A 25,067-nucleotide genomic window follows, 5' to 3' on the forward strand; every position below is an offset into this window, starting at 1 on the left:
GGCCGAAACCGGCCTAAGTCTGACGGGCTCCGAGCGAGCCCGGCAGCCGCCTCAACCTAACCTAACCTAGTTCCGCTGACTCATCTCCCTACACTATCATTTCTCTGTAAATTTCTTCCGTCTGAACCTTGAACCGCACACGATCGTGACGCGATCTCTCCCTACCCCACCCCCCACTCTACCCGACTAACCATGAGATCGGCAGCAATGGATCTCGATCATACCCTCCATCTGCTCGTCTACCGTTTCAGATCCTAGCCTCCTGCTTCGTTACCTGTTACAGTATTAGCAATATTTATTTATATATATAATAAATTTAAAAGAAAAACGAGGGGGAACGTTGTGAGTTGCTGCGGACACCGCAACTCTACAGTTATACCCGATACTAAGTCAGTATGGCTCTCCTCCGGCAGACGCCGCTAATATTAAACGACACGACAAAGAATGCGTGCGAGAGAGACAGAAAATCAGTCTGAGCGTGACGTCGGGCGCTGCGTAGCCAATGCAAATTGATTTGTTCCTTTTGGCTACAAAAATTATCTGATCTGATCCAAATTCAGCAACCGGATAGATATAGTCATTCTCTATGATTCTGCGTTTTTAGTTTTCTCGAATCTGCAATATTGTGGATGCAACAGATTTTCGTCCTTTGTGGGGGCGGATGAGATATACGTTTTATAGTGACATCTTAAAGGAGTGTGTGTACCAAATTTGGTTACTCTAGCCTTAATAGTCTCTGAGATTTGTGGTTGCCCCAGATTTTCGTCCTTTGCGGGGGCGGAAGGGGGTGTGGCGAAATTTTGACACAAAACGGTCAAGGTCCGATATCACAGGAGTGTGGATACCAAATTTGGTTGCTCTAGCTCTTATGGGTTCTGAGATCCTTGAACTCATATTTTGCAATTGGCAAAACCGACCATGAAACCTGTGTGTTAGAGTGAGACAGAGCGAAAAAGATTGAAACTGTTTTCGTGATTCTGGCTGTAATAATTATACGATCTGGTTCAGATTTTGCACTCTAGAAGATATAGTCATCTTCTACGATTCTGATTTTAGTTTTCTCGTATCGTCGAAATTGTGGATGCCACAGATTTTCGCCCTTTGTGGGGGCGGAAGTGGGCGGGCCAAAGTTTTGAAATATTTTTGTAGCAGTGACATATCACAGAAGTCTGGATCCAAAACATCGTTGCTCTAGCTCTTATAGTCTTTGAGCATTAGGCGCTGAAGGGGACGGACAGACGGACAGACGGACGGACGGACAGATAGACATGGCTCAATCGACTCGGCTATTGATGCTGATCAAGAATATATATACTTTATGGGGTCGGAAACGATTCCTTCTGGACGTTACACACATACACTTTTACCACAAATCTAATATACCCCAATACTCATTTTGAGTATCGGGTATAAAAAACGAGGGGGAACGTTGTGAGTTGCTGCGGACACCGCATCTCTACAGTTATACCCGATACTAAGTCAGTATGGCTCTCCTCCGGCAGACGCCGCTAATATTAAACAACACGACAAAGAGTGCGTGCGAGAGAGACAGAAAATAAGTCTGAGCGTGACGTCGGGCGCTGCGTAGCCACTGAAAATTGATTTGTTCCTTTTGGCTATAAAACTAATCTGATCTCATTCAGATTCAGCAATCTGATAGATATGGTCATTATCTATGATTCTGCGTTTTTAATTTTCTCGAATCTGTAATATTGTGGATGCAACAGATTTTCGTCCCTTGTGGGTGTGGCAAAATTGGGACACGAAACGGATAAGGTCCGATATCACAGGAGTGTGGATACCAAATTTGGTTGCTCTGGCTCTTATGGGATCTGAGATCCTTGAACTCATATTTTGCAATTAACAAAACCGACCATGAAACCTGTGTGTTAGAGAGAGAGACAGAGCGAGAAGGAATGAAATTGTTTTCTTGATTCAGGCTATAATAATTATACGATCTCGTGGAGATTTTGCACTCTAGAAGATATAGTCATCTTCTACGATTCCGCGTTTTTAGTTTTCTCGTATCGTCGAAATTGTGGATGCCACAGATTTTCGTCCTTTGTGGGGGCGGAAGTGGGCGGGGCGAAGTTTTGAAATATTTTTGTAGCAGTGACATATCACAGAAGTCTGGATCCAAAACATGGTTGCTCTAGCTCTTATAGTCTTTGCTAGGCGCTGCTAGGACGGGATGGACGGACGGACGGACGGATGGACGGACGGACGGACAGACGGACAGACAGACAGGGCTCAATCGACTCGGCTATTGATGCTGATCAAGAATATGTATACTTTATGGGGTCGGAAACGATTCCTTCTGGACGTTACACACATCCACTTTCACCACAAATCTAATATACCCCAATACTCATTTTGAGTATCGGGTATAAAAATCAGCAAGTCAAGTGGAAAATAGATTCATTAATCGGATAAAATTATGTGCGCATGGTTAAATGTTCTATATAGCTAATAATATTCGACGGAATACCTAAATATAGCAATATAGTTTCCAATCCTTGGATCCTCCGATTAACCTATTATAAGCCAAGGGGATATTTCAATTTTCCCCCGAAAATAATGAAAATTTATTAATGTTACCGCAGTTCAGGTGAAAGATATTGTTAATGTGTGTGTGTGTGTGTGTGTAGGAAGCTGGGTTGCATTCGGTACATAAACCGTCTACAGTTTGGTCGTCGCAACTAGAACTTGAACCAGTTGCACTGCGGAGTGGGTATCCTACGGTGCGCAAGGGAGGATCTGAAGACACGGCGACAGCCCCTGATGATTGCGATGGAAGATGGGTGACAGGCAGCTATGGTACTTTTTCTGATACTGAGTTTTATTGAACAAATGCATCTCCTTATATAGCTAGCAGTGGTACTCTTATTCTATGGGAAGGAACGCACAGGCTCCTTGTGAGTGTATTTATACCCGATACTCAAAATGAGTATTGGGGTATATTAGATTTGTGGTGAAAGTGGATGTGTGTAATGTCCAGAAGGAATCGTTTCCGACCCCATAAAGTATATATATTCTTGATCAGCATCAATAGCCGAGTCGATTGAGCCATGTCTGTCTGTCCGTCCGTCCGTCTGTCCGTCCCCTTCAGCGCCTAATGCTCAAAGACTATAAGAGCTAGAGCAACGATGTTTTGGATCCAGACTTCTGTGATATGTCACTGCTACAAAAATATTTCAAAACTTTGGCCCGCCCACTTCCGCCCCCACAAAGGGCGAAAATCTGTGGCATCCACAATTTCGACGATACGAGAAAACTAAAAACGCAGAATCATAGAGAATGACTATATCTATCCGGTTGCTGAATTTGGATCAGATCAGATCATTTTTATAGCCAAAAGGAACAAATCAATTTGCAGTGGCTACGCAGCGCCCGACGTCACGCTCAGACTGATTTTCTGTCTCTCTCGCACGCACTCTTTGTCGTGTCATTAAATATTAGCGGCGTCTGCCGGAGGAGAGCCATACTGACTTAGTATCGGGTATAACCGTAGAGTTGCGGTGTCCGCAGCAACTCACAACGTTCCCCCTCGTTTTAGATTGGGTACACTTACTCTGTGCGGGGGTTACATTTCAGTGCATTTACTTAGGTACTTGGCAGCAATAAAGTAGATAGTTTATTGCTTGATCCCTTTTGGTGGGTTCGAGTATACAAGTGCTATTGTCTATTCTTAGTTGCTAATGTATTTTTCGTGTCGTCATATTCATTCACATGAAGTGACATGGACAATTTTATTTATTAGTATTTGTGTATGAGATTGCACTGTATATTCCTAATATTCATTAAATACATGTCTGTGGCTGAACATTCTCCCGGCCGTTGAACTGGTGTTCAACCATCGCTCAAGTCGACGGCAAACCGGCGTGCAAGGGGTATAGGGGGTGATGACATGGCTGGATCGTGATTTGATGGCCTTGGTTTCCATATTAGATACTTCTCCCGGAAAATGAAGGCAATGATCAATAGAATTAATATTGCTAGGGTTGCGTAAGCCGCGAGTTGATGGTGCTGCACGGTGGTGAGATGGTGTGGCAGCTCGTGATGATTGATGGTTGATAGTTGCTGGCGTAGATCATCAAGTTCTTGATGAAAGTCTGATGTCTGGTTCTTCAGTTGCCACATTAATGGCGAGGGTGATGTCTTCGGTGGGCTCACGTCGCCAAACCGAGTGTAAGTCGATTTTACTTCGCTAATTGTGGTGCTGAAGGTGCTGATGCTTACTTCAGTATTGCGAGCAGTACAACCAGGGGATATGGAGAGTAGACCAGTTCCTTTCAGTGTTATGGTTGTCGGAACTCCGTTGCATACTGCTTGAAGTTTAGTTGTAGAATGCGTTGCGAAGATCCATTTATTTGGATGCTGAGTTTTTAGCCACACCGTGTCATCCTTTGTGTGTGTTACCTGACAGAGTGTTTCTGTTTTATTGTTAAACAGTTGAAACTCACAGCAATTGTCCACATTGAAGATCGTCTGATGGTCAAAGCAGATTAACTCCTCGTTGTGTACTTTAAGACAACGTCGGAATTCTTCTTGGGTAGTGCCCATGAACTGGTCTCGGTGGATTTTCACCGTTACTATGGTGGTTCTGAGGTCAAATAGACTCCAGCTTGTTGAATCCCAAAACGGAATTGGGATGATGCTGAAAACTTCGAGCTGAGCTGTTGAGACCAGCGGTAGCGTCAGCTTGAAGATGACGTGTTTTGCAGTCGGGGTTCCTTCGGCTCGCATGATTCTGTATAGTTGAATCACCTCCTTCGTTGTGACCGGCAGCATTCGATCTTGTGGCAAATTATCCCGTATCTGGTCTAGTTGGTCTATTAGTTGCTCGGGAGACACCAGCGTGGAGCTTATTCTCCGATGATGAATACCGATTAGGACATCAGATATGTCGGACTGCATTCGTTGGAGAGTTGTTGTGAGCAGGGTTAATTGTGCTATTAGTCCTAAGTACGCTTGAGTCAGATGATCGCTGTGATATGACCCTCTTTCTCGGTTGATAGTAGCCATATGCTGTTCCAAAACTTTTAGGCGATTATCAGTTGTTACATTGTCTTTTCTGACTACGTTTATTGTCGCGTCGACAATTGATGTTTGGTTTTGGAGCAGATGTAGTAAAAAGTCTTCATTGGTTTTCACTTTCTCAATTACTTGAGTCATCTCTTCTGCGTGTTTTGCGTAGAGAACACCAAAAAGACTGCTTGCTACATTTCCTATGATGTCCAGCGGCGATCTGCGTTTTCGAGAGTTTTTCATTAAAACGCTTCCTGCTTGTAGCTCGTAATGCACATGTTGAAAGTGTTGAACTATGGAGTTACATGCCGGAACATTTTTTAATTCAGGGCACATGTATCGTAACTCTGAAATTCCAGCAGACATTAGTTGCATATCCTTCCAATAGTCATAGTATACGATCATGGTCCACTCAGACGTTGCTATTCTTGATGTTCCAAGTTTCTCATAGAATATTCCAGGCTTGTTTGCGAATTGTGTCACATTTATTGACTGTGACAATGCTAATGGAAGCATGAGCAACAGCACCACTAATGTTGATGTTAATGTAGGTGACAATTTTGTTGTTCGCTGTGTGGGTGGCTCATCAATCTCCGTGGTGTCACTGATCACGTTGTGGGAACGTTTGATTGCCACATCTTCTGGAAAGAGCGGCGCTAGACGAGTGATCGGGCGCTTGTATACGCCAAATGCTGTCTTAACGTCAACCACTCGTACGTGGTTGTCCTGTCCAGGATATGTCTTAATGATGCGACCCATTGGCCACTTCATTACAGGAAGGTTGTCTTTCTTAACCAAAACTAATAATCCTTCAGGTACGTTTGGTGAAGCGGTCTTCCATTTATGCCAAGCTTGCAATTCTTGGAGGTATTCTGTAGACCATTGTTTCCAGAATGAATGCTTTAGACGCGATACCAATTCCCAGCGCTTGACCAATGTTCTTCCTTGATGATCAGTATTGACGTCAGGAGGCGTTGTCAATGGTTCACCAATCAAGAAGTGTCCTGGGGTGAGCGCTGTTGTATCAGTGGGATCATTTGACATTGGAGTGATGGGTCGAGATTTGAGAATTGCTTCAATTTCGATTATCACTGTGTTTAGTTCTTCAAATGTCAATGAGGCTGTGTTGGTGGTTGTTATCAACAGCTTTTTTGCTGATTTTACCGCCGCTTCCCAGAGGCCGCCAAACGATGGAGCCCTGGGAGGAATGAATTTAAAATCCACTTGCTTTTTGTTGCAATGATTCGTGATCAGAGCACTTGCCTTTGAGCTGAATATAGAGTCTTCTAATTCTTTAAGCTGGTTGTTTGCACCCACAAAGTTCGTTGCATTGTCGCAATGAATAGTTTGGCACTTCCCACGTCTGCTTAAGAATCGACGCAGGGCGGCCAAGAATGCATCTGTGGTCAGGTCGCTTACCAGCTCCAGGTGTACTGCCTTTGTGGAAAAGTAGCAAAACACGGCGATGTACGCCTTATCGGGTCTTTTGCCTCGGATATTATGGTGGATCGAGATTGGTCCACAGTAGTCGACGCCTACATTAAGAAACGGGCTTGCTTGTGTGACTCGTTGTGCTGGGAGATTGCCCATGATCTGGTGTATCAGCTTTGGTCCAGCCTTGGTGCATCTAACACAGCTGTGGATGATGCTTCTAGCCATTGTCTTGTCATTGATAATCCAATATTGTTGTCTTGCGATTGCCATTAATGCTTGAGCACCACAATGCGATTCCTCTCGACAGGACATCGGCTGCGTTGTTGGCCGATGACACGTCGTGACGCCATTGTGTCTGATTTGTTAATGCCTGGATTTTGGCTATTCGATTTGCCACAAAGGTATGGTATGTTGATGACGATGCGTTTATCCAGGATAAAACAACGGTGGAATCACTCCAAAACCATCCTGAAACCGTTGTAATGTCCATGTGCAGATCCTGTCGGACTCGGTTTGTGAGCTCACTGCAGCACAAAGTTCTAACAGTGGTAGTGATTGTTTGGCTGTCGGCGCCACACGTGATTTCGAACAGAGCAGTCTTACTGACACTTGGTTGTTTTTGTATGTAGCGCGTACATATATTATGCTGCGTCATATGCTCGTTCTGATGCATCTACAAACTTATGGAGTTCTTGGGTAACTGGAATTTTACCATCGTAGATATGCCGGGGAATTTGCATTTTGTTCAATGTTTGTAAGTCGTCCCGGTATTCTTTCCATTCGGTTTGGTGTTGTAATGGTAATTCGTTATCCCAATCCAGTTTGAGCTCCCAAAGTTGTTGCATGAAGATTTTTGCCTTTACTACCACCGGTGCAAAGAGTCGAAGATTTGGGCCAGTTCGGAACATACCACCCGTTTGGTGATGCGTGTAGCCTGGCTTTTCTGTGTTCGTCCACACAATGTATCCTTCTTCGGCATCCAGATGAGACCCAGAGTTTTCACGCTGTAGTGCTCTAGTGTCTCTCCTAATTTTACATCGGTTACAATATCCTCTTTGGGGATTCCTTGGAGAAGTTGCTCATTGTTGGAGCACCACTTGCGCAATTTGAATCCGGACGGTAGAAATATCTTATTTAGTTCTTGTCGAGCATGAATTGCCTCTGAAATCGTGTTTGCTCCAGTTAGACAGTCGTCAACATAGAAATCTGTTTTTAATGTTGTTGATCCTACTGGTAGTCTGTCTTTGTATTGTATTGCCAAATGATCCAGACATTTCGTTGCTAGGAACGGAGCAGCTGTTGTCCCATATGTTACTGTTTTCAGGCGATAGTACCTGATCTCTTCGGATGGATTGCTTCTCCAGACTATCATCTGATGGAATTGATCCTCCGGATTCATCCACACTTGGCGGTACATCTTTTCTATGTCCGCTGTGAATACGTACTTATGAATTCGAAATCGTAGCAGAATAGACATAAGTTCGCTCTGAACGGTGGGTCCAGCCTGCAGAATGTCGTTCAAAGATTTCCCGCTTGTTGATTTGCATGAGGCATCGAATACTACCCGAAGCTTTGTGGTGGTGCTCTCAGGTTTGAGTACACAATGATGTGAAATGAAGTAGTGCCTTTTGGGAACTTTTGATGCTGGCTCAATCTTCATATGTCCTAGTCCTTCATACTCTTCCATGAAGTCCACATAACTCTTCCAAGTTTCTGTTGAGCTTCGCCGCTCCAACGCTAGGAATCTTTTTGTTGCGGTTTCCAACGACTCCCCCAGGGCTGAAGGGTGTTCGGAAAATAGGAGCTTTACAATAAAACGGCCGTCTGAAGCTGTCTGAAGATTTTCTATAAAATGAGCTTCACACCGTGCTTCCACTGGAGTGCGTGGTTTGTGTTCCGTCTCTAGATTGTCCAGAGTGCAGAATCTTTCCATGAGCTCGTTTACTCCCGTTGCACAAATGGGTGAGGAATTGTGGGCAGATTTGACTTTTCCTGCCACAATCCATCCCAGCTTAGCTGTTGATCTGGTAGCAGCAGCGAGTAGTAATGCTCGACTCCGATTTACATGTCTGTGGCTGAACAGATATAGTGTTTTTTTTTTTTAAGTTCAGAGGAAAGGTAGCATGAGTCTACAAGAAGAATTTACAATCGTTAATATTTTCCGTCATTTACCTCCAGTATTTGAACTATTTAAATAGAGGGGGCTTAAGAGGGCTAAGTTCGGGTTTTCAGATACATATATTGTGGTTGAGGAACCAAAATTGAGGCAAAAACAATTAAAGTCAAGTATTTAAAACAAGACAGTTAAGTAGAAAATTGATTCATTAATCGGATAAAATTATGTGGGCAGGGCTGAGAGATCTAGATATCTAAAAATATTCGACGGAATATCAAAATTGTTTCTGCTTCGAACTGTATTGGAAAAAGCAATAATGCAGCTGGCTGGATGACAACAAAGAAATAATATAAGTCCAGTCCACATCATTGCAAAGCGACTGTCCCTGCATGGAGCAAACTGAGATCCTCGCCCGCATACAGCCAAAGCATGTCCATTTTCAAGGCGCGGTATGGACGACACAAAAATGTGACGTGTTTTCGGGAATTAAGAAAAAAAGATTGTTATCCCCCCCTGTATCTTTCAGTGTAAAAGAGTTCGATGATGCGCTGGCCCAGGATGTGGTTGACCTAAAGGAGCTGCGCAGACTGACGTTTAATGGTGGGATATCACACTTCTGATAGGCGTAGTAATTCATGGACATGAATCCAATCCAATCCACAGGTGTGCCCGATGTACAAAGCTTCCGTGCACTCAGCTGGAAACTGCTGTTGGGCTACTTGGGACCAAGACGCAGCAGTTGGACGACCACGCTGGCCCAGAAGCGAGCCCTGTACCAGCAGTTCATTGAGGAATTGGTACTCCCCCCGGGACACAGCTGCAATGGAGCTGGAGAAGGCGACGGGGACGGGGACGTCGCTGTTGATTCAAGGGGCGTTGGCCTACAAGATCATCCGCTTAGCGAGGGGCCAGAAAGCGCCTGGAACACATTCTTCAATGACATGGCCTGGGTTACGTACAGGGCAAGAATGAGATTGTCGGACCCATCTACTATGTGATGGCCTCGGATCCGGATCTCTCGTACCGCGCCCACGCGGAGGCAGACTGTTTCTTCTGCTTCACGGCTCTAATGAGCGAGATACGCGACTTCTTCATCAAGACTCTGGACGATGCGGAGGGTGGTATAAAGTTCATGATGGGCTTGCTATCTAACATGCTGAAGACTAAAGATATAGCATCTGAAGAGCCAAGAGCTGCCTCCGCAGTACTACAGCTTCAGGTGGCTCACCCTCCTGCTCTCGCAGGAGTTTCCACTGCCCGATGTGCTGCGAATTTGGGATTAGGTATTCTCGGACGAGCAGCGCTTTAATTTTCTCATCAAAATCTGCTGAACCAAGATATTGTAAGCATGCGCTGACTTTCAACTGATTCATTTGCATTTACTGATGTATTTACTGATTTATAGAATCCAAAGGGAAGCAATTTTAGAGAACGACTTTGCCTCGAATGTGAAGCTGCTGCAAAACTATCCACCCATTGACATAAACGTTGTGATTACTCATGCAGTCTCCCTGGCGTAGCACTCACTTTTAGTGATACCACAGATATTACATATAATACCCGATTCCGGGTAGAGTCTGACAAAGCAATAATCCACAGTGTCTAGTTATCATGTTCAATAGTTGGAAGCCCAGGACCCAACAAAAGATCGAACACTAGCGCTGTTTCTCTGTTTTATACGTTACAATTTCATAATAAACGAATGTGCCGCATGTGTTTGTGTGGAGATTAAAAATGCGAAAACATATGTAAAATAGAGTGATCATAGCTCAAGTGTAATTTTGTGTTCGTGTGTGGCATCGTCAAAAAACACAGTAAAAAATATATATAACATTGGATTCCCGTTAGAGATTGATTACTTGGCCAAACGTGGGGCCGTATCCTTGCAAATCGTCTGAGCAATAAACTCCACCAGTGTTCGGGTCGGGCGGCCGGCCATTCCCTTGCGCAGATACTCGTATTCGAAGCCCTTTGTCACCATAACATTTGTGGCATCCTTTGAGGGAGAAAAACCATAAGATCTGCGCCCCAACAAAGCGCCCCACAATACTCACAATATGCATCCACTGGCCACAGGGCACAAACTCACGGAGAAAGGCAGCGGCCTTGCAGGGACGTCCACCTCGGTCAATGCCATAGTTCTGCACATCGCTGCGTCCCCCGGCACGCACGGCCTTGCTGTAATATTTCCACAATGGGAAGCGCCACACACGATCTCCGGTATGCATGCTGGCGTGCTTGATCTGCTGCCACAGGATCTCCGAGTTGGTAAAGACCCCCGCAGCCGACTCATCCAGGGCCTGGCGCATGTAGCCCGAGCAGGTGCCGACGTCAATGATGCACTTGGGACAGAAGTTTTGCGCATACAGCAGGGCGTCTGCCAGGACCAGTACATCCTCGTGATCGGTGCACTGGATCTCGATGGTCTTGCCGTTCATGGACTTGACCATGTCCCCAGTACGGACCGAATTGCAGCCCACTACGTTTTCACAAAGAGGTATCAGGCCGCGAATGTTGACCTAAGAACAGCATTATTATTCAAGGAGATATCATTTCTGTCCTGAGTACTTACCGGTAAACGCAGGCCAGCCACAGCTCGACAACAGGCCACCACAACGGCGGCCCCGGTCATGTCGCCACGCATATGGAAGAGCTCATGTTTCTCTTTCAGGCACAATCCTCCAGCATCGTAAGTCACGCCTTGGCCCACCAGCACAATGGGGCGCTCCTCGGCACAGGTGCCGTAGTAACTCAGCTCCAGGAAGATGGGTGGCTCGCACGAGGCCTTGCCCACAGCCAGGAAGGCGTGCATTGACTGGCTCTCGGCCCAGCCCTCGACCTTGACCTCCACATTGACACCGGATTTGCACAGCACCTCGACGACATTCTGCGCAAAAGCTGTGGGTGTGAGGAGGTTGGAGGGCATCTCCTGCAGCTGTCTCGTCAGGTTCTGGGCGGCTGCCTTCTGCAGACCAATGCGCCATCCTTCGAGGTCGCAGACCTCGTCTTTTCTTGCGTATAAGTCCAGCGACGGCACTGGAATCCTGTTCTGTGGGTTACGCAGCTCCTGGTAGAGCCAGATGCCCAATGCGGCCCCCTCGGCGGCGGACTCGGCGTGGCCGCAGTTTTCAACTTCGATTCTGTCGGTGTCCAGCTCGGCCAGGATACGGCAGGCGGCGGCCACGGAGCGACGGATCGCCTCCTTCTGTTCGTCGAGCACCTCGTAGGGATTGTAGCCGAGGCACTCCTTGCCGAGGCCGACCACAGCCACCACAGAGTAATAGGGGATGCGCTCTGGCTCGATCGCGAAGAAAAGGCGAGCCTCGCCCCGCTTGGGCATGGGTCCGGACATGCGGAGGACCTGTAGCAATCGGCCGGCAGTCTTCTGGACATTGTACCGCCAACCGGCCGCGGTGAGGACGCCAGCATCATTGCGGTCCGTTTCGTCGGCGAACACGCCGACCACAAGTCCGCGGGATGGAGGATCCGCACACATGTCCATCTGCTGGAGCTGCAACATCTGGTTTACCGCCTGCGAGGCGGAGCGGCGCTGGATAGCCTGGGGACGTGGTCGCAGGCGCTGCGGGAAGGCCTGGGAGACCAGCCGACGTACAACGCCAAGCATTATTTTTCGTTAAGCCCACACAATGTACCAAATATCAGAATATACGTATTTCGTGTTCAATTTCTAGCAATAGAGAATGCCAAATTGAGGCGATGAATGTACTCCATGAGAAAGTGACACTCACTTCAAGGGCTATTTGGTCGGTACATTCAGGAAATTCGAAAGGATCAGAATCTAAAAACGAGTGGACATCGGCCCTTCACTCACTACTGTTTTGGTTTGGCTGTCCTCGGAGGAGTAAACATGTCGAGTATGTATATCTTTGACAAATGGGGCTAACAAATCATGAACTCTTGAAGGGCCATGGTACTCAAATAGATGTGGCTCTGGATGAGTGTAACTTCCAGAAGGAAGCCTTTTCGTCATATGAGCGTCCTTGATGAGCACCTAGATATCAGAGACCATGAAAGCTAGAGCAACCAAATTGTATATCCAGACACCTGGACCCGTCCGCCCCCACAAAGACCAAAAATCTGTGGCATTCACAATTAACGCAGAATCGTAGAGAACGCCATATTTACTAGACTCTCAAATGTGGATGAGATCGGATCGTTATTATAACGACCAAATCGCCTTCCACGCGCTTACTCATTCTCTCTCGATCTCTCTATCCATCTCACACACTCTTTCTCGTGCAGTGTGTTCGCTCTGGCGGAGGGAAGCGAGACAGAACGGCGGGCTTTTGTGTAAGAAAGAGAGAGAGGGAGAAAAGTTCCACTCTCCTATCTCATGACAAGTGCGAGCATAATTCAGAGTTAATTTCGTTCCCGCTCGCTAAAGAATCTTTTTTGTATAAGTGGGTGATAAAAAAGAAAGGTTTTTAAAATCAAAACGTTAGAGAATACAATTTATTTGGCATACGCCTAACTTTTAAAATATTTCAGCGAAAAATAAGTTTAATTTTACAATAAGGCATTGCCGTTACAAAGTGCCGTGACTAAATGATTCCTTTAAAGTTTCGATACTGCATCATTAATTCCTGAAAATTTAGAATAGTTTTTCTAAAATAAAGAGACCGAAAAACTTGGGTGACTGCAAATTTGTATTTTTCGACGACGAAAAAAAAAGGAGTGCGTGCGTTCGTTTTCATAGATTTTTCTCGACTTCTCTTCATATATTCAAACAATTTCTTCTGCGCCTATCTTACCTACGGTTGCAAAGCGGGGCGAATTCGCCAAGAGCGAGAGAGCGAGCTTATATTGCGCTCCCGCTTTGCCCTAGCCTAACTTACACTAGACTTCATAAAATACGATCCTAATAACAATTATTATACGCCAAATGGCGCTACACCGGCCCCGTTGAAGGCCTGGAAGGCTTCAAACCATTGGCAGAAGAGCCAACTTGTGGATTGGCCTCCTGAACGTGGCTCCGCTGCTCGTCCTTAGGTCGACCACTCTGACCCTTCCGTCCTGCCCGGCGGTTATAACGACCACCCTTCCGAGGAGCCCCTGTTGAGGGGGCAGGTTGTCCTCGGCGACGATTACGAGGTCGCCTTCCTTGATGTTTGGTTCCTCCTGGTGCCACTTGAATCTTATTTGCAATCCCAGCACATACTCCCGGGACCATCGCTGCCAGAACATTTGCCTGGCTGACGAGACAAGCCGCCATCGCTTTAAGCAGCTCAGACCCTCCTGGTCCGGGGTCCTGGGTGCTGGGGGTGCGATGAGCGGCCCGCCTGTCAGCAGGTGGCCGGCCGGCCATTCCCTTGCGCAGATACTCGTATTCGAAGCCCTTTGTCACCATAACATTTGTGGCATCCTTTGAGGGAGAAAAACCATAAGATCTGCGCCCCAGCAAAGCGCCCCACAATACTCACAATATGCATCCACTGGCCACAGGGCACAAACTCACGGAGAAAGGCAGCGGCCTTGCAGGGACGTCCACCTCGGTCAATGCCAGAGTTCTGCACATCGCTGCGTCCCCCGGCACGCACGGCCTTGCTGTAATATTTCCACAATGGGAAGCGCCACACACGATCTCCGGTATGCATGCTGGCGTGCTTGATCTGCTGCCACAGGATCTCCGAGTTGGTAAAGACCCCCGCAGCCGACTCATCCAGGGCCTGGCGCATGTAGCCCGAGCAGGTGCCGACGTCAATGATGCACTTGGGACAGAAGTTTTGCGCATACAGCAGGGCGTCTGCCAGGACCAGTACATCCTCGTGATCGGTGCACTGGATCTCGATGGTCTTGCCGTTCATGGACTTGACCATGTCCCCAGTACGGACCGAATTGCAGCCCACTACGTTTTCACAAAGAGGTATCAGGCCGCGAATGTTGACCTAAGAACAGCATTATTATTCAAGGAGATATCATTTCTGTCCTGAGTACTTACCGGTAAACGCAGGCCAGCCACAGCTCGACAACAGGCCACCACAACGGCGGCCCCGGTCATGTCGCCACGCATATGGAAGAGCTCATGTTTCTCTTTCAGGCACAATCCTCCAGCATCGTAAGTCACGCCTTGGCCCACCAGCACAATGGGGCGCTCCTCGGCACAGGTGCCGTAGTAACTCAGCTCCAGGAAGATGGGTGGCTCGCACGAGGCCTTGCCCACAGCCAGGAAGGCGTGCATTGACTGGCTCTCGGCCCAGCCCTCGACCTTGACCTCCACATTGACACCGGATTTGCACAGCACCTCGACGACATTCTGCGCAAAAGCTGTGGGTGTGAGGAGGTTGGAGGGCATCTCCTGCAGCTGTCTCGTCAGGTTCTGGGCGGCTGCCTTCTGCAGACCAATGCGCCATCCTTCGAGGTCGCAGACCTCGTCTTTTCTTGCGTATAAGTCCAGCGACGGCACTGGAATCCTGTTCTGTGGGTTACGCAGCTCCTGGTAGAGCCAGATGCCCAATGCGGCCCCCTCGGCGGCGGACTCGGCGTGGCCGCAGTTTTCAACTTCGATTCTGTCGGTGTCCAGCTCGGCCAGGATACGGCAGGCGGCGGCCACGGAGCGACGGATCGCCTCCTTCTGTTCGTCGAGCACCTCGTAGGGATTGTAGCCGAGGCACTCCTTGCCGAGGCCGACCACAGCCACCACAGAGTAATAGGGGATGCGCTCTGGCTCGATCGCGAAGAAAAGGCGAGCCTCGCCCCGCTTGGGCATGGGTCCGGACATGCGGAGGACCTGTAGCAATCGGCCGGCAGTCTTCTGGACATTGTACCGCCAACCGGCCGCGGTGAGGACGCCAGCATCATTGCGGTCCGTTTCGTCGGCGAACACGCCGACCACAAGTCCGCGGGATGGAGGATCCGCACACATGTCCATCTGCTGGAGCTGCAACATCTGGTTTACCGCCTGCGAGGCGGAGCGGCGCTGGATAGCCTGGGGACGTGGTCGCAGGCGCTGCGGGAAGGCCTGGGAGACCAGCCGACGTACAACGCCAAGCATTATTTTTCGTTAAGCCCACACAATGTACCAAATATCAGAATATACGTATTTCGTGTTCAATTTCTAGCAATAGAGAATGCCAAATTGAGGCGATGAATGTACTCCATGAGAAAGTGACACTCACTTCAAGGGCTATTTGGTCGGTACATTCAGGAAATTCGAAAGGATCAGAATCTAAAAACGAGTGGACATCGGCCCTTCACTCACTACTGTTTTGGTTTGGCTGTCCTCGGAGGAGTAAACATGTCGAGTATGTATATCTTTGACAAATGGGGCTAACAAATCATGAACTCTTGAAGGGCCATGGTACTCAAATAGATGTGGCTCTGGATGAGTGTAACTTCCAGAAGGAAGCCTTTTCGTCCTATGAGCGTCCTTGATGAGCACCTAGATATCAGAGACCATGAAAGCTAGAGCAACCAAATTGTATATCCAGACACCTGGACCCGTCCGCCCCCACAAAGACCAAAAATCTGTGGCATTCACAATTAACGCAGAATCGTAGAGAACGCCATATTTACTAGACTGTCAAATGTGGATGAGATCGGATCGTTATTATAACGACCAAATCGCCTTCCACGCGCTTACTCATTCTCTCTCGATCTCTCTATCCATCTCACACACTCTTTCTCGTGCAGTGTGTTCGCTCTGGCGGAGGGAAGCGAGACAGAACGGCGGGCTTTTGAGTAAGAAAGAGAGAGAGGGAGAAAAGTTCCACTCTCCTATCTCATGACAAGTGCGAGCATAATTCAGAGTTAATTTCGTTCCCGCTCGCTAAAGAATCTTTTTTGTATAAGTGGGTGATAAAAAAGAAAGGTTTTTAAAATCAAAACGTTAGAGAATACAATTTATTTGGCATACGCCTAACTTTTAAAATATTTCAGCGAAAAATAAGTTTAATTTTACAATAAGGCATTGCCGTTACAAAGTGCCGTGACTAAATGATTCCTTTAAAGTTTCGATACTGCATCATTAATTCCTGAAAATTTAGAATAGTTTTTCTAAAATAAAGAGACCGAAAAACTTGGGTGACTGCAAATTTGTATTTTTCGACGACGAAAAAAAAAGGAGTGCGTGCGTTCGTTTTCATAGATTTTTCTCGACTTCTCTTCATATATTCAAACAATTTCTTCTGCGCCTATCTTACCTACGGTTGCAAAGCGGGGCGAATTCGCCAAGAGCGAGAGAGCGAGCTTATATTGCGCTCCCGCTTTGCCCTAGCCTAACTTACACTAGACTTCATAAAATACGATCCTAATAACAATTATTATACGCCAAATGGCGCTACACCGGCCCCGTTGAAGGACTGGAAGGCTTCAAACCATTGGCAGAAGAGCCAACTTGTGGATTGGCCTCCTGAACGTGGCTCCGCTGCTCGTCCTTAGGTCGACCACTCTGACCCTTCCGTCCTGCCCGGCGGTTGTAACGACCACCCTTCCGAGGAGCCCCTGTTGAGGGGGCAGGTTGTCCTCGGCGACGATTACGAGGTCGCCTTCCTTGATGTTTGGTTCCTCCTGGTGCCACTTGAATCTTATTTGCAATCCCAGCACATACTCCCGGGACCATCGCTGCCAGAACATTTGCCTGGCTGACGAGACAAGCCGCCATCGCTTTAAGCAGCTCAGACCCTCCTGGTCCGGGGTCCTGGGTGCTGGGGGTGCGATGAGCGGCCCGCCTGTCAGCAGGTGCCCGGGAGTCAGCATGTCTCCGTCGCTTGGGTCTGGGCTTAGGGGTCCTAGCGGGCGGTCTCCAGCTCCTCTGCGGTGAGGAGAGCGCTTCCGACTGCCCGTAGGAGTAGGCCCTTGGCAGACTTCACACCGGCCTCCCAAAGTCCGCCCATGTGCGGTGCTCGAGGCGGTATGAAGGCAATCTCGCACCTGCTTCTTGACGCAAATTCGCGTATCGCGTCCGCTTCCGCCTCTATCTTCCTCCGCAGTTCGCTGAAGTGGCGACTTGCTCCGACGAAATTTGTCGCGTTGTCGCGTTGTCGCAGTTCACGCGTTGCGGACATCCTCGACGACCGACGAACCTTTGGAATGCCAACAAGAAGGAATTAGTCGTCAAATCGGAGACAATTTCTAAATGAACCGCCTTGGACGCAAAACAGACAAATAACGCTATGTAGGACTTATAAGGGGGCCTTCCACGAATTTTCAGAGTCGTATAGACTGGGCCACAAAAATCAACGCCACATACTGAAAATGGGCGGAGAGCACGGAGCCGGTCTGCGGGTAAGTTGCCCATCATTTGGGTCTGGAGTAGCGGCTTGCATTTAAAGCAACGAATACATGACCTAACTGTCGCCCTGCAGACCGCCTGAGCATTCACTATCCAAATGCGTTGTCTAAGGATACTCACGAGTGCTCGTAGGCCGGCATGAAAACTCGTTTGATGCAGATAGCGAACGTATGTCGCACAAACTGCGAGCGTTTTGTCAATAAAAAGGGAAACTTGGCATTATATGACATAGGAGCGTTAACTAGTCGCCTTCCAACTCGCAACAACGAAAAAGAGCACCATGTCCCAGCCTCTTCATGGATGAAGGGATTCAAGCGCTGAAGACTGGGGCCTAACTTGGTGCCTTTACGAACCCTTTCAATATCTTCTTGAGACTCATTTTTCTGTGTTATTTCGACTATTTTTAGAAACGCCTCGTCGTATTCTACGGATGACGGAATTTTTCCAAAGTTGAGACTTTTGTCTTTGCATTTTCGGATGAAGCGGAACACGAAAACGAACACTCTTAGCAGTTTGAGGTGTGACGAGTATCCTTCGATTACATCCACTAAATAATTTGACTTGGCCGCGACGGTCAGTCCGACCGATTTCTCCCGACTTTCCATCTGTATCTCTTCTTCGGAAGGCTCGAAGTGTGGATTTCTGGGCCAGCTCTCTTCTTCAAACTTTAAGAACTCTGGTCCACCAAACCAGATCGACTGCACGATTTCCTCTACGTCACAACCTCTCGAAACTATGTCTGCTGGGTTCTGTTTTGTTGGCACATGCCGCCACGTAGCTTCACTTGACCACTCTTGAATCTCCGCTACTCGGTTCGCAACGAATGTTGACAACGACGAAGGGTGGGATCTGATCCAATGAAGAGTAACTTCTGAATCTGACCAGAATATCACTTTCTTTTTTTTACCAATATATACCCGCTTTGGGTTGAGGGCTCTCAGTGCTCCAACTGGGGAGGAGCTGAGAGGCTGAGGTGTGAGCCGCCAGCAACCAAGCGCGTTGCTTTATTAATTTCAGTTTGTGGGCAGTATATGTCTTAATATTAATATATGTACATTTTTATACCCGATACTCAAAATGAGTATTGGGGTATATTAGATTTGTGGTAAAAGTGGATGTGTGTAACGTCCAGAAGGAATCGTTTCCGACACTATAAAGTATATATATTCTTGATCAGCATCAATAACCGAGTCGATTGAGCCCTGTCTGTCTGTCCGTCCGTCCGTCTGTCCGTCTGTCCGTCCCCTTCAGCGCCTAGTGCTCAAAGACTATAAGAGCTAGAGCAACGATGTTTTGGATCCAGACTTCTGTGATATGTCACTGCTCCAAAAATATTTCAAAACTTTGCCCCGCCCACTTCCGCCCCCACAAAGGGCGAAAATCTGTGGCATCCACAATTTTAAAGATACGAGAAAACCAAAAACGCAGAATCGTAGAGAATGACCATATCTTTTAGACTGCGGAATCTGAATTGGATCGTATTATTATTATAGCCAGCATCAAGAAAACAATTTCATTTTTTCTCGCCCTGTCTCTCTCTAACACACACGTAGCATAGGCGGCTTTGCTTAGAGTAAAACATTAGCGCCTAGATCTCAGAGACTATAAAAGCTAGTGCAACCAAATTTGGTATCCACAGTCCTAATATATCGGACCGAGACGAGTTTGTTTCAAAATTTCGCCACACCCCCTTCCGCCCCCGCAAAGGATGCAAATCTGGGGATATTCACAAATCTCAGAGACTATTAAAGCTAGAGTAACCAAATTTAGTGTCCGTACTCCTGTTAGATCTCACTATAAAACGTATATCTCAAAATTTCGCCCCACCCCCTTCCGCCCCCACAAAGGACGAAAATCTGTTGCATCCACAATATTGCAGATTTGAGAAAACTAAAAACGCAGAATCATAGATAATGACCATATCTATCAGATTACTGAATCTGGATCAGATCAGATCATTTTTATAGCCAAAAGGAACAAATCAATTTGCAGTGGCTACGCAGCGCCCGACGTCACGCTCAGACTGATTTTCTGTCTCTCTCGCACGCACTCTTTGTCGTGTCGTTTAATATTAGACGCCGCCTGCTGGAGGAGAGCCATACTGACTTAGTATCGGGTATAACCGTAGAGTTGCGGTCTCCGAAGCAACTCACAACGTTCCCCCTCGTTATACCCGATACTCAAAATGAGTATTGGGGTATATTAGATTTGTGGTAAAAGTGGATGTGTGTAACGTCCAGAAGGAATCGTTTCCGACACTATAAAGTATATATATTCTTGATCAGCATCAATAACCGAGTCGATTGAGCCCTGTCTGTCTGTCCGTCCGTCCGTCTGTCCGTCTGTCCGTCCCCTTCAGCGCCTAGTGCTCAAAGACTATAAGAGCTAGAGCAACGATGTTTTGGATCCAGACTTCTGTGATATGTCACTGCTCCAAAAATATTTCAAAACTTTGCCCCGCCCACTTCCGCCCCCACAAAGGGCGAAAATCTGTGGCATCCACAATTTTAAAGATACGAGAAAACAAAAAACGCAGAATCGTAGAGAATGACCATATCTTTTAGACTGCAGAATCTGAATTGGATCGTATTACTATTATAGCCAGCATCAAGAAAACAATTTCATTTTTTCTCGCCCTGTCTCTCTCTAACACACAGGTAGCATAGGCGGCTTTGCTTAGAGTAAAACATTAGCGCCTAGATCTCAGAGACTATAAAAGCTAGAGCAACCAAATTTGGTATCCACACTCCTAATATATCGGACCGAGACGAGTTTGTTTCAAAATTTCGCCACACCCCCTTCCGCCCCCGCAAACGATGCAAATCTGGGGATATTCACAAATCTCAGAGACTATTAAAGCTAGAGTAACCAAATTTAGTATCCGCACTCCTGTTAGATCTCACTATAAAACGTATACTCAAGTGATACACTATTATTTATTAAATAGAGTGTTTTGTTCACATCATAAACTGTGTACGCATTGAAAGACAACAATTGACGGTGGAAATAATTGAAGATAACGCTACAAAGCCAATTTTAATAAAATACAGTGGAAAAATATTTGTTATTGGTTGTGCTGTGGAAGAAGAATATTTGTTATTGTTCTGAACCACTCTCTGTAAACCAGCATTTGATCTTTCGGAGTCACTGAGAGAATAACGTAGCCATACCCAATAAAAGGTTGCAAGCAGTGCAGACAGCAAAGTGATTGGCAACGCATTGTAAAGAGTCGGCAAAGCAGTATTTCAAGCAGTTTAAAGCAGTATTTCAAGCAGCACCGTAACGGAAAAACGTTTTGAACATGGCTCCAGTTTCAAAACGTCTGCGAGAAAAATCTGGAATTGATCTCAAGGGCTCGAAGAGTTCTGAGGAAATACCAGAAAATATTCAGAAAGCCCTGGACAGAATGTTTGCTAAGCAGGCTGAACTAATCACGGCAAATACGTTAAAGTCTGAGGGTGTATTGCAGGCCATAGAGGAAAAGTTCACAGCTATGACCAATCAAATTCTTGGTATGGCAGTAGATGTGAAGAAACTCACTGAACGTGTCCTGCAATTGGAAAAGGCGGGTGAGGTAATCCACGAAATGGAGCAGCAAATTATCAAACTCAAAAATGAGGTACATGGTATGCAAGAAATACGTGCGCAAGTTAGAGATCTAAGCACACAATGTGTTGAGCGCGCCAAAGCGGACATTGCGTGTGATCTCCGTATTCATGGAATACCCTTTGAAGAAGGTGAAATGTTGAAGGTCCGATTCAACAAGATGTGCTTTGCCCTTAACCTAACACCCCTCCCAAGGGTGAAAGACATCTTTAGGATCCGACAGAGAACACACGGAACAGCTGTTGATCCAGTGATAATCCTGCGACTAGAGAGTGTGAGAGAGAAGGCGGCGTTCTTGCAAGCTGTTGGCAACTATCGCAGGGAATCGAAAAAACTGCTATCACTGGACCTAATGGAATTCGACTCACAGGCTGCGTTTTATATTAATGAGCAGCTGTCTAAAGAGAATCTGGCTGTTTTCAAAGAGGCTATGAAAATGAAAAAAGGAAAAGCACTATCGGCTGTTTTCACTCGTCGGGCGATCGTGCATGTTAAGAAGCATCCAGCTGGAGAGATTTTTAGAGTGGATAACATGCATGACCTGCAAACATTGCGGGATACTTCCGAGGATGAGCTTGCAGCAGTTGATCCAGGTGCAGTTAACAGGCCAGTTGAGACAGACCAGAATAACCTTTTTCGTTAGTAAAACTTCCCTTAGCCATAGTAATATAATGTTGAAGTTTAAGGTTTTATGTTTTTATATAGTTATAATTGATTTGTGTATATTGCGTGTGCTGCTAATATGCTATTTAGTAACTTTTAAATGGTCCATAATATGAATAGACTTCCAACGAATAGTAGGATATTGATTCGTACGCTGGCTAAACAAAAAGATGGCATAAATATTTGTCATATAAATGCTCAGAGTCTGTATGGTAAGATTGATGAGTTCCGATATATGTTTGAACAATCGAATGTTGATGTAGTTTGTGTTTCGGAAACGTGGTTCATGCCGCATCTATGTGATAATGTTATTTTGTGTACCGGATTTGATCTATACCGATCTGATCGGGAAGGAAATGGTGGGGGTGTTGCTGTATACATAAACAAGAAACTCAAATCCAAATTAATATGCAAGCACCCTCCAGAAAGTGCAATAGAATACCTTTTTATAGAATTATCGGCCTCTAACAGTTCTCTTAAATTACTATTGGGCTGTCTGTACAGACCACACCGCAATACAATCTACCAACAAGTAATTGATGCAATTTCAGACCTATCTGTAAGCTATACTGACGTAATTATAATCGGGGATCTAAACAGCAATATACTGAAGGAACGACATATGGAGTCAGCGATGGCATCGTTAGGCTTGCATCTAGTCAATAATAGTAGACCAACACATTTCTCAAACACTGCAAGTACATTATTGGACCTTTGTTTTGTCAATGATAAAGAAAAAATCGTTCTTTATGATCAGTTATCTGTCCCAACATTTTCCAGACACGACCTACTTTTCCTGACTTATGATTTTAATTGTAAAAAGATTGACGACGACATATGGTACCGAAATTTTAAGAGCATTGACATTACCAAACTTAATGACGAATTCAATACATATGACTGGAATATAATATTTGGCATGGATGATGTTAATTCTCAAGTAGAACAACTACGAGCTCACATAACATGTCTTTATGAAAAATTCGTACCACTGCGTAAATTAAAGATTGCACAAAAGAAAAATCCATGGTTCAATCAATGTATTGCACACAATATATCATTAAGGGACAAAGCATATAACAAATGGAAACGCTACAGAACGTCTGTTCAGTATCAAGAATTTAAAACTTTAAGGAAAAAAACCAACCTATTAATACTGACAGCTAAAAAATCTTTTTATTCTGTAAGGTTTCAAAGTGCAATATTAACAAGAAGGACATGGAGGGAGCTCAAAGACATGGGAATAGGGAAGAGGACAAATAACACCAAAATTGATGTAGACATAGATGAATTAAATAGAAAATTTGTGATAAACGGGGTACCTGAAGTAGCATATAATCATTATCTTGACAATATACCGAATAGTTCCTGTGATAATAACTTTAGCTTCATGTGTGCCAGTCAGTGTGATGTCCTTGAATCTGTGCTTAAAATTAAGTCAAATGCAATCGGACTGGATGAAATACATCCAAAATTTCTAAAAATCTTACTTCCAAAAATATTACCACATGTGACTTATATTTGCAATACTGTCTTAACAAAATCAATATTTCCAAGTACATGGAAGCTTGCGAAAATAACACCGGTCCCTAAAGGAAAAAATGAATATAGACCTATATCAATTCTATCGTTTTTGTCAAAAGTCCTTGAACAATTAATGTCACAACAAATTCAAACTTTTCTAGATAACAATGCACTACTAAGTGACAAACAGTCAGGTTACAGAAGACAAAGAAGCTGTACTACGGCAATAGTAAATATAACGGAAGACATTAGATTAACACAAGATGAAGGAAATGTGACGCTATTAGTACTACTTGACTTCAGTAAAGCATTTGACACGGTTAACCACGAAATCTTATTAAGTAAATTAGTTAACTTTTTCAATTTTAGTAAGGTAGCTATAAAGCTATTAAAATCGTATTTAACGGATAGAAGACAGGTAGTGGTAAGTGGAAGTAGAATTTCTTCAATGATGAGCACTGCACGTGGTGTGCCTCAAGGTTCAGTTCTTGGGCCGCTTTTGTTCTCATTATATGTGAATGACCTGCCAGACGTCCTGTTAAATTGTAAAAGTCATATGTATGCGGATGACGTCCAAATGTATGTCAGTCGTCCATTGAGTAAAATTGATGAGTGTATAAGTGTGTGTAACAGTGATTTGCTCAATGTGAGTAGCTGGGCGAAGCGTAATGGTCTGGCACTTAATCCAGATAAATGTAAATGTGTAATTATATACAAGAAGCAACTAAATACGATGGCCTATCCAAAACTTGAAATTGAAGGAAAACAAATTAATTACGTAGATCAGGTGGAAAACTTAGGATTAACATTTAACAATACGCTTTCTTGGAGTAGCCAAATAGTGAAAGCTACTGGTAGAACATATAGTCTACTAAGAAAACTCGCACCAACACAAAAATACCTGCCAGATAAACTCAAACTAATGATAGCTAAGACATATTTGACACCCACCTTATTCTATGGTATTGAAATATTTGGAAATTGTGACGCTGAATCTCAAAAAAAACTAAAAGTAACATTTAACAACATTGCCCGCTACATATATAATAAGAGACGAACCGATCATATCTCAATCTTAGCAAGACAAATATTCAAAATGGATTTAAAGACATGGATAGGGTACAGAACAATTATTTTTCTACATCGAATAATCTATACCAGACAGCCGAGCTACTTATATGATAAATTAACCTTTGCTTCATCAAATAGAACGTTGAATCTGGTAACCATAAGGTACAAACTTGCCAATTCAGGAAAACAATTTTTAACAAATGCTATTCGGTTATGGAATGAGTTACCTTTCAATATTAAAAATATTAGTAGAGCAACGCAATTTAGGGATAAACTAGAAAAACACTTGATAAACCCATAAAAAAAAAAAAATAAATAAATAAATAAATAAATAAGTAAATAAAAATAAATAATAAAAATAATAATAAAAAATAA

The 25,067-nt window shown here is 45.2% G+C and overlaps 2 protein-coding genes and 1 long non-coding RNA gene across 3 annotated transcripts; 1 reads left to right on the forward strand and 2 right to left on the reverse strand.

Moving 5' to 3' along the window:
- The first annotated feature begins 9,013 nt into the window (after positions 1–9,013).
- On the forward strand, positions 9,014–9,308 carry LOC6604156. Its single transcript, XR_003409283.1, has 3 exons — positions 9,014–9,027; positions 9,105–9,178; positions 9,242–9,308. It is a non-coding gene; the product is annotated as an uncharacterized LOC6604156 (long non-coding RNA).
- Positions 9,309–10,247: 939 nt separating this feature from the next.
- On the reverse strand, positions 10,248–12,247 carry LOC113566956 (cytosol aminopeptidase-like). The gene is made up of 3 exons (XM_026994198.1): positions 11,151–12,247; positions 10,633–11,097; positions 10,248–10,574 (listed from the first exon to the last, which is right to left on the reverse strand). The coding sequence occupies exons 1-3, from the start codon at positions 12,201–12,203 to the stop codon at positions 10,434–10,436; spliced, it is 1,659 nt and encodes a 552-aa protein (XP_026849999.1). The 5' UTR covers positions 12,204–12,247; the 3' UTR covers positions 10,248–10,433.
- Positions 12,248–12,478: 231 nt separating this feature from the next.
- Positions 12,479–15,635, reverse strand: LOC113566955 (cytosol aminopeptidase-like). Its single transcript, XM_026994197.1, has 4 exons — positions 14,538–15,635; positions 14,020–14,484; positions 13,847–13,961; positions 12,479–12,558 (listed from the first exon to the last, which is right to left on the reverse strand). Exons 1-4 carry the CDS (start codon positions 15,588–15,590, stop codon positions 12,479–12,481), a joined length of 1,713 nt encoding a protein of 570 aa, XP_026849998.1. The 5' UTR covers positions 15,591–15,635.
- Between the last annotated feature and the right edge of the window lie 9,432 nt (positions 15,636–25,067).

Source organism: Drosophila persimilis, unplaced genomic scaffold (genome assembly GCF_003286085.1).
Source record: "Drosophila persimilis strain 14011-0111.01,24,50 unplaced genomic scaffold, DperRS2 tig00001384-arrow-arrow-pilon, whole genome shotgun sequence".
NCBI classification, from domain to species: Eukaryota; Metazoa; Arthropoda; class Insecta; order Diptera; family Drosophilidae; genus Drosophila; species Drosophila persimilis.

Coding starts and splice junctions, on each gene's coding strand:
- LOC113566956 (XM_026994198.1), bottom strand. CDS start 12,203: ATGCTTGGCGTTGTACGTCGGCTGGTCTCCCAGGCCTTCCCGCAGCGC. Junction 11,098..11,150: donor TGGCTGGCCTGCGTTTACCG/GTAAGTACTCAG, acceptor TGCTGTTCTTAG/GTCAACATTCGCGGCCTGAT. Junction 10,575..10,632: donor GTGGCCAGTGGATGCATATT/GTGAGTATTGTG, acceptor TCTCCCTCAAAG/GATGCCACAAATGTTATGGT.
- LOC113566955 (XM_026994197.1), bottom strand. CDS start 15,590: ATGCTTGGCGTTGTACGTCGGCTGGTCTCCCAGGCCTTCCCGCAGCGC. Junction 13,962..14,019: donor GTGGCCAGTGGATGCATATT/GTGAGTATTGTG, acceptor TCTCCCTCAAAG/GATGCCACAAATGTTATGGT. Junction 12,559..13,846: donor TCGCACCCCCAGCACCCAGG/ACCCCGGACCAG, acceptor TATGACGAAAAG/GCTTCCTTCTGGAAGTTACA.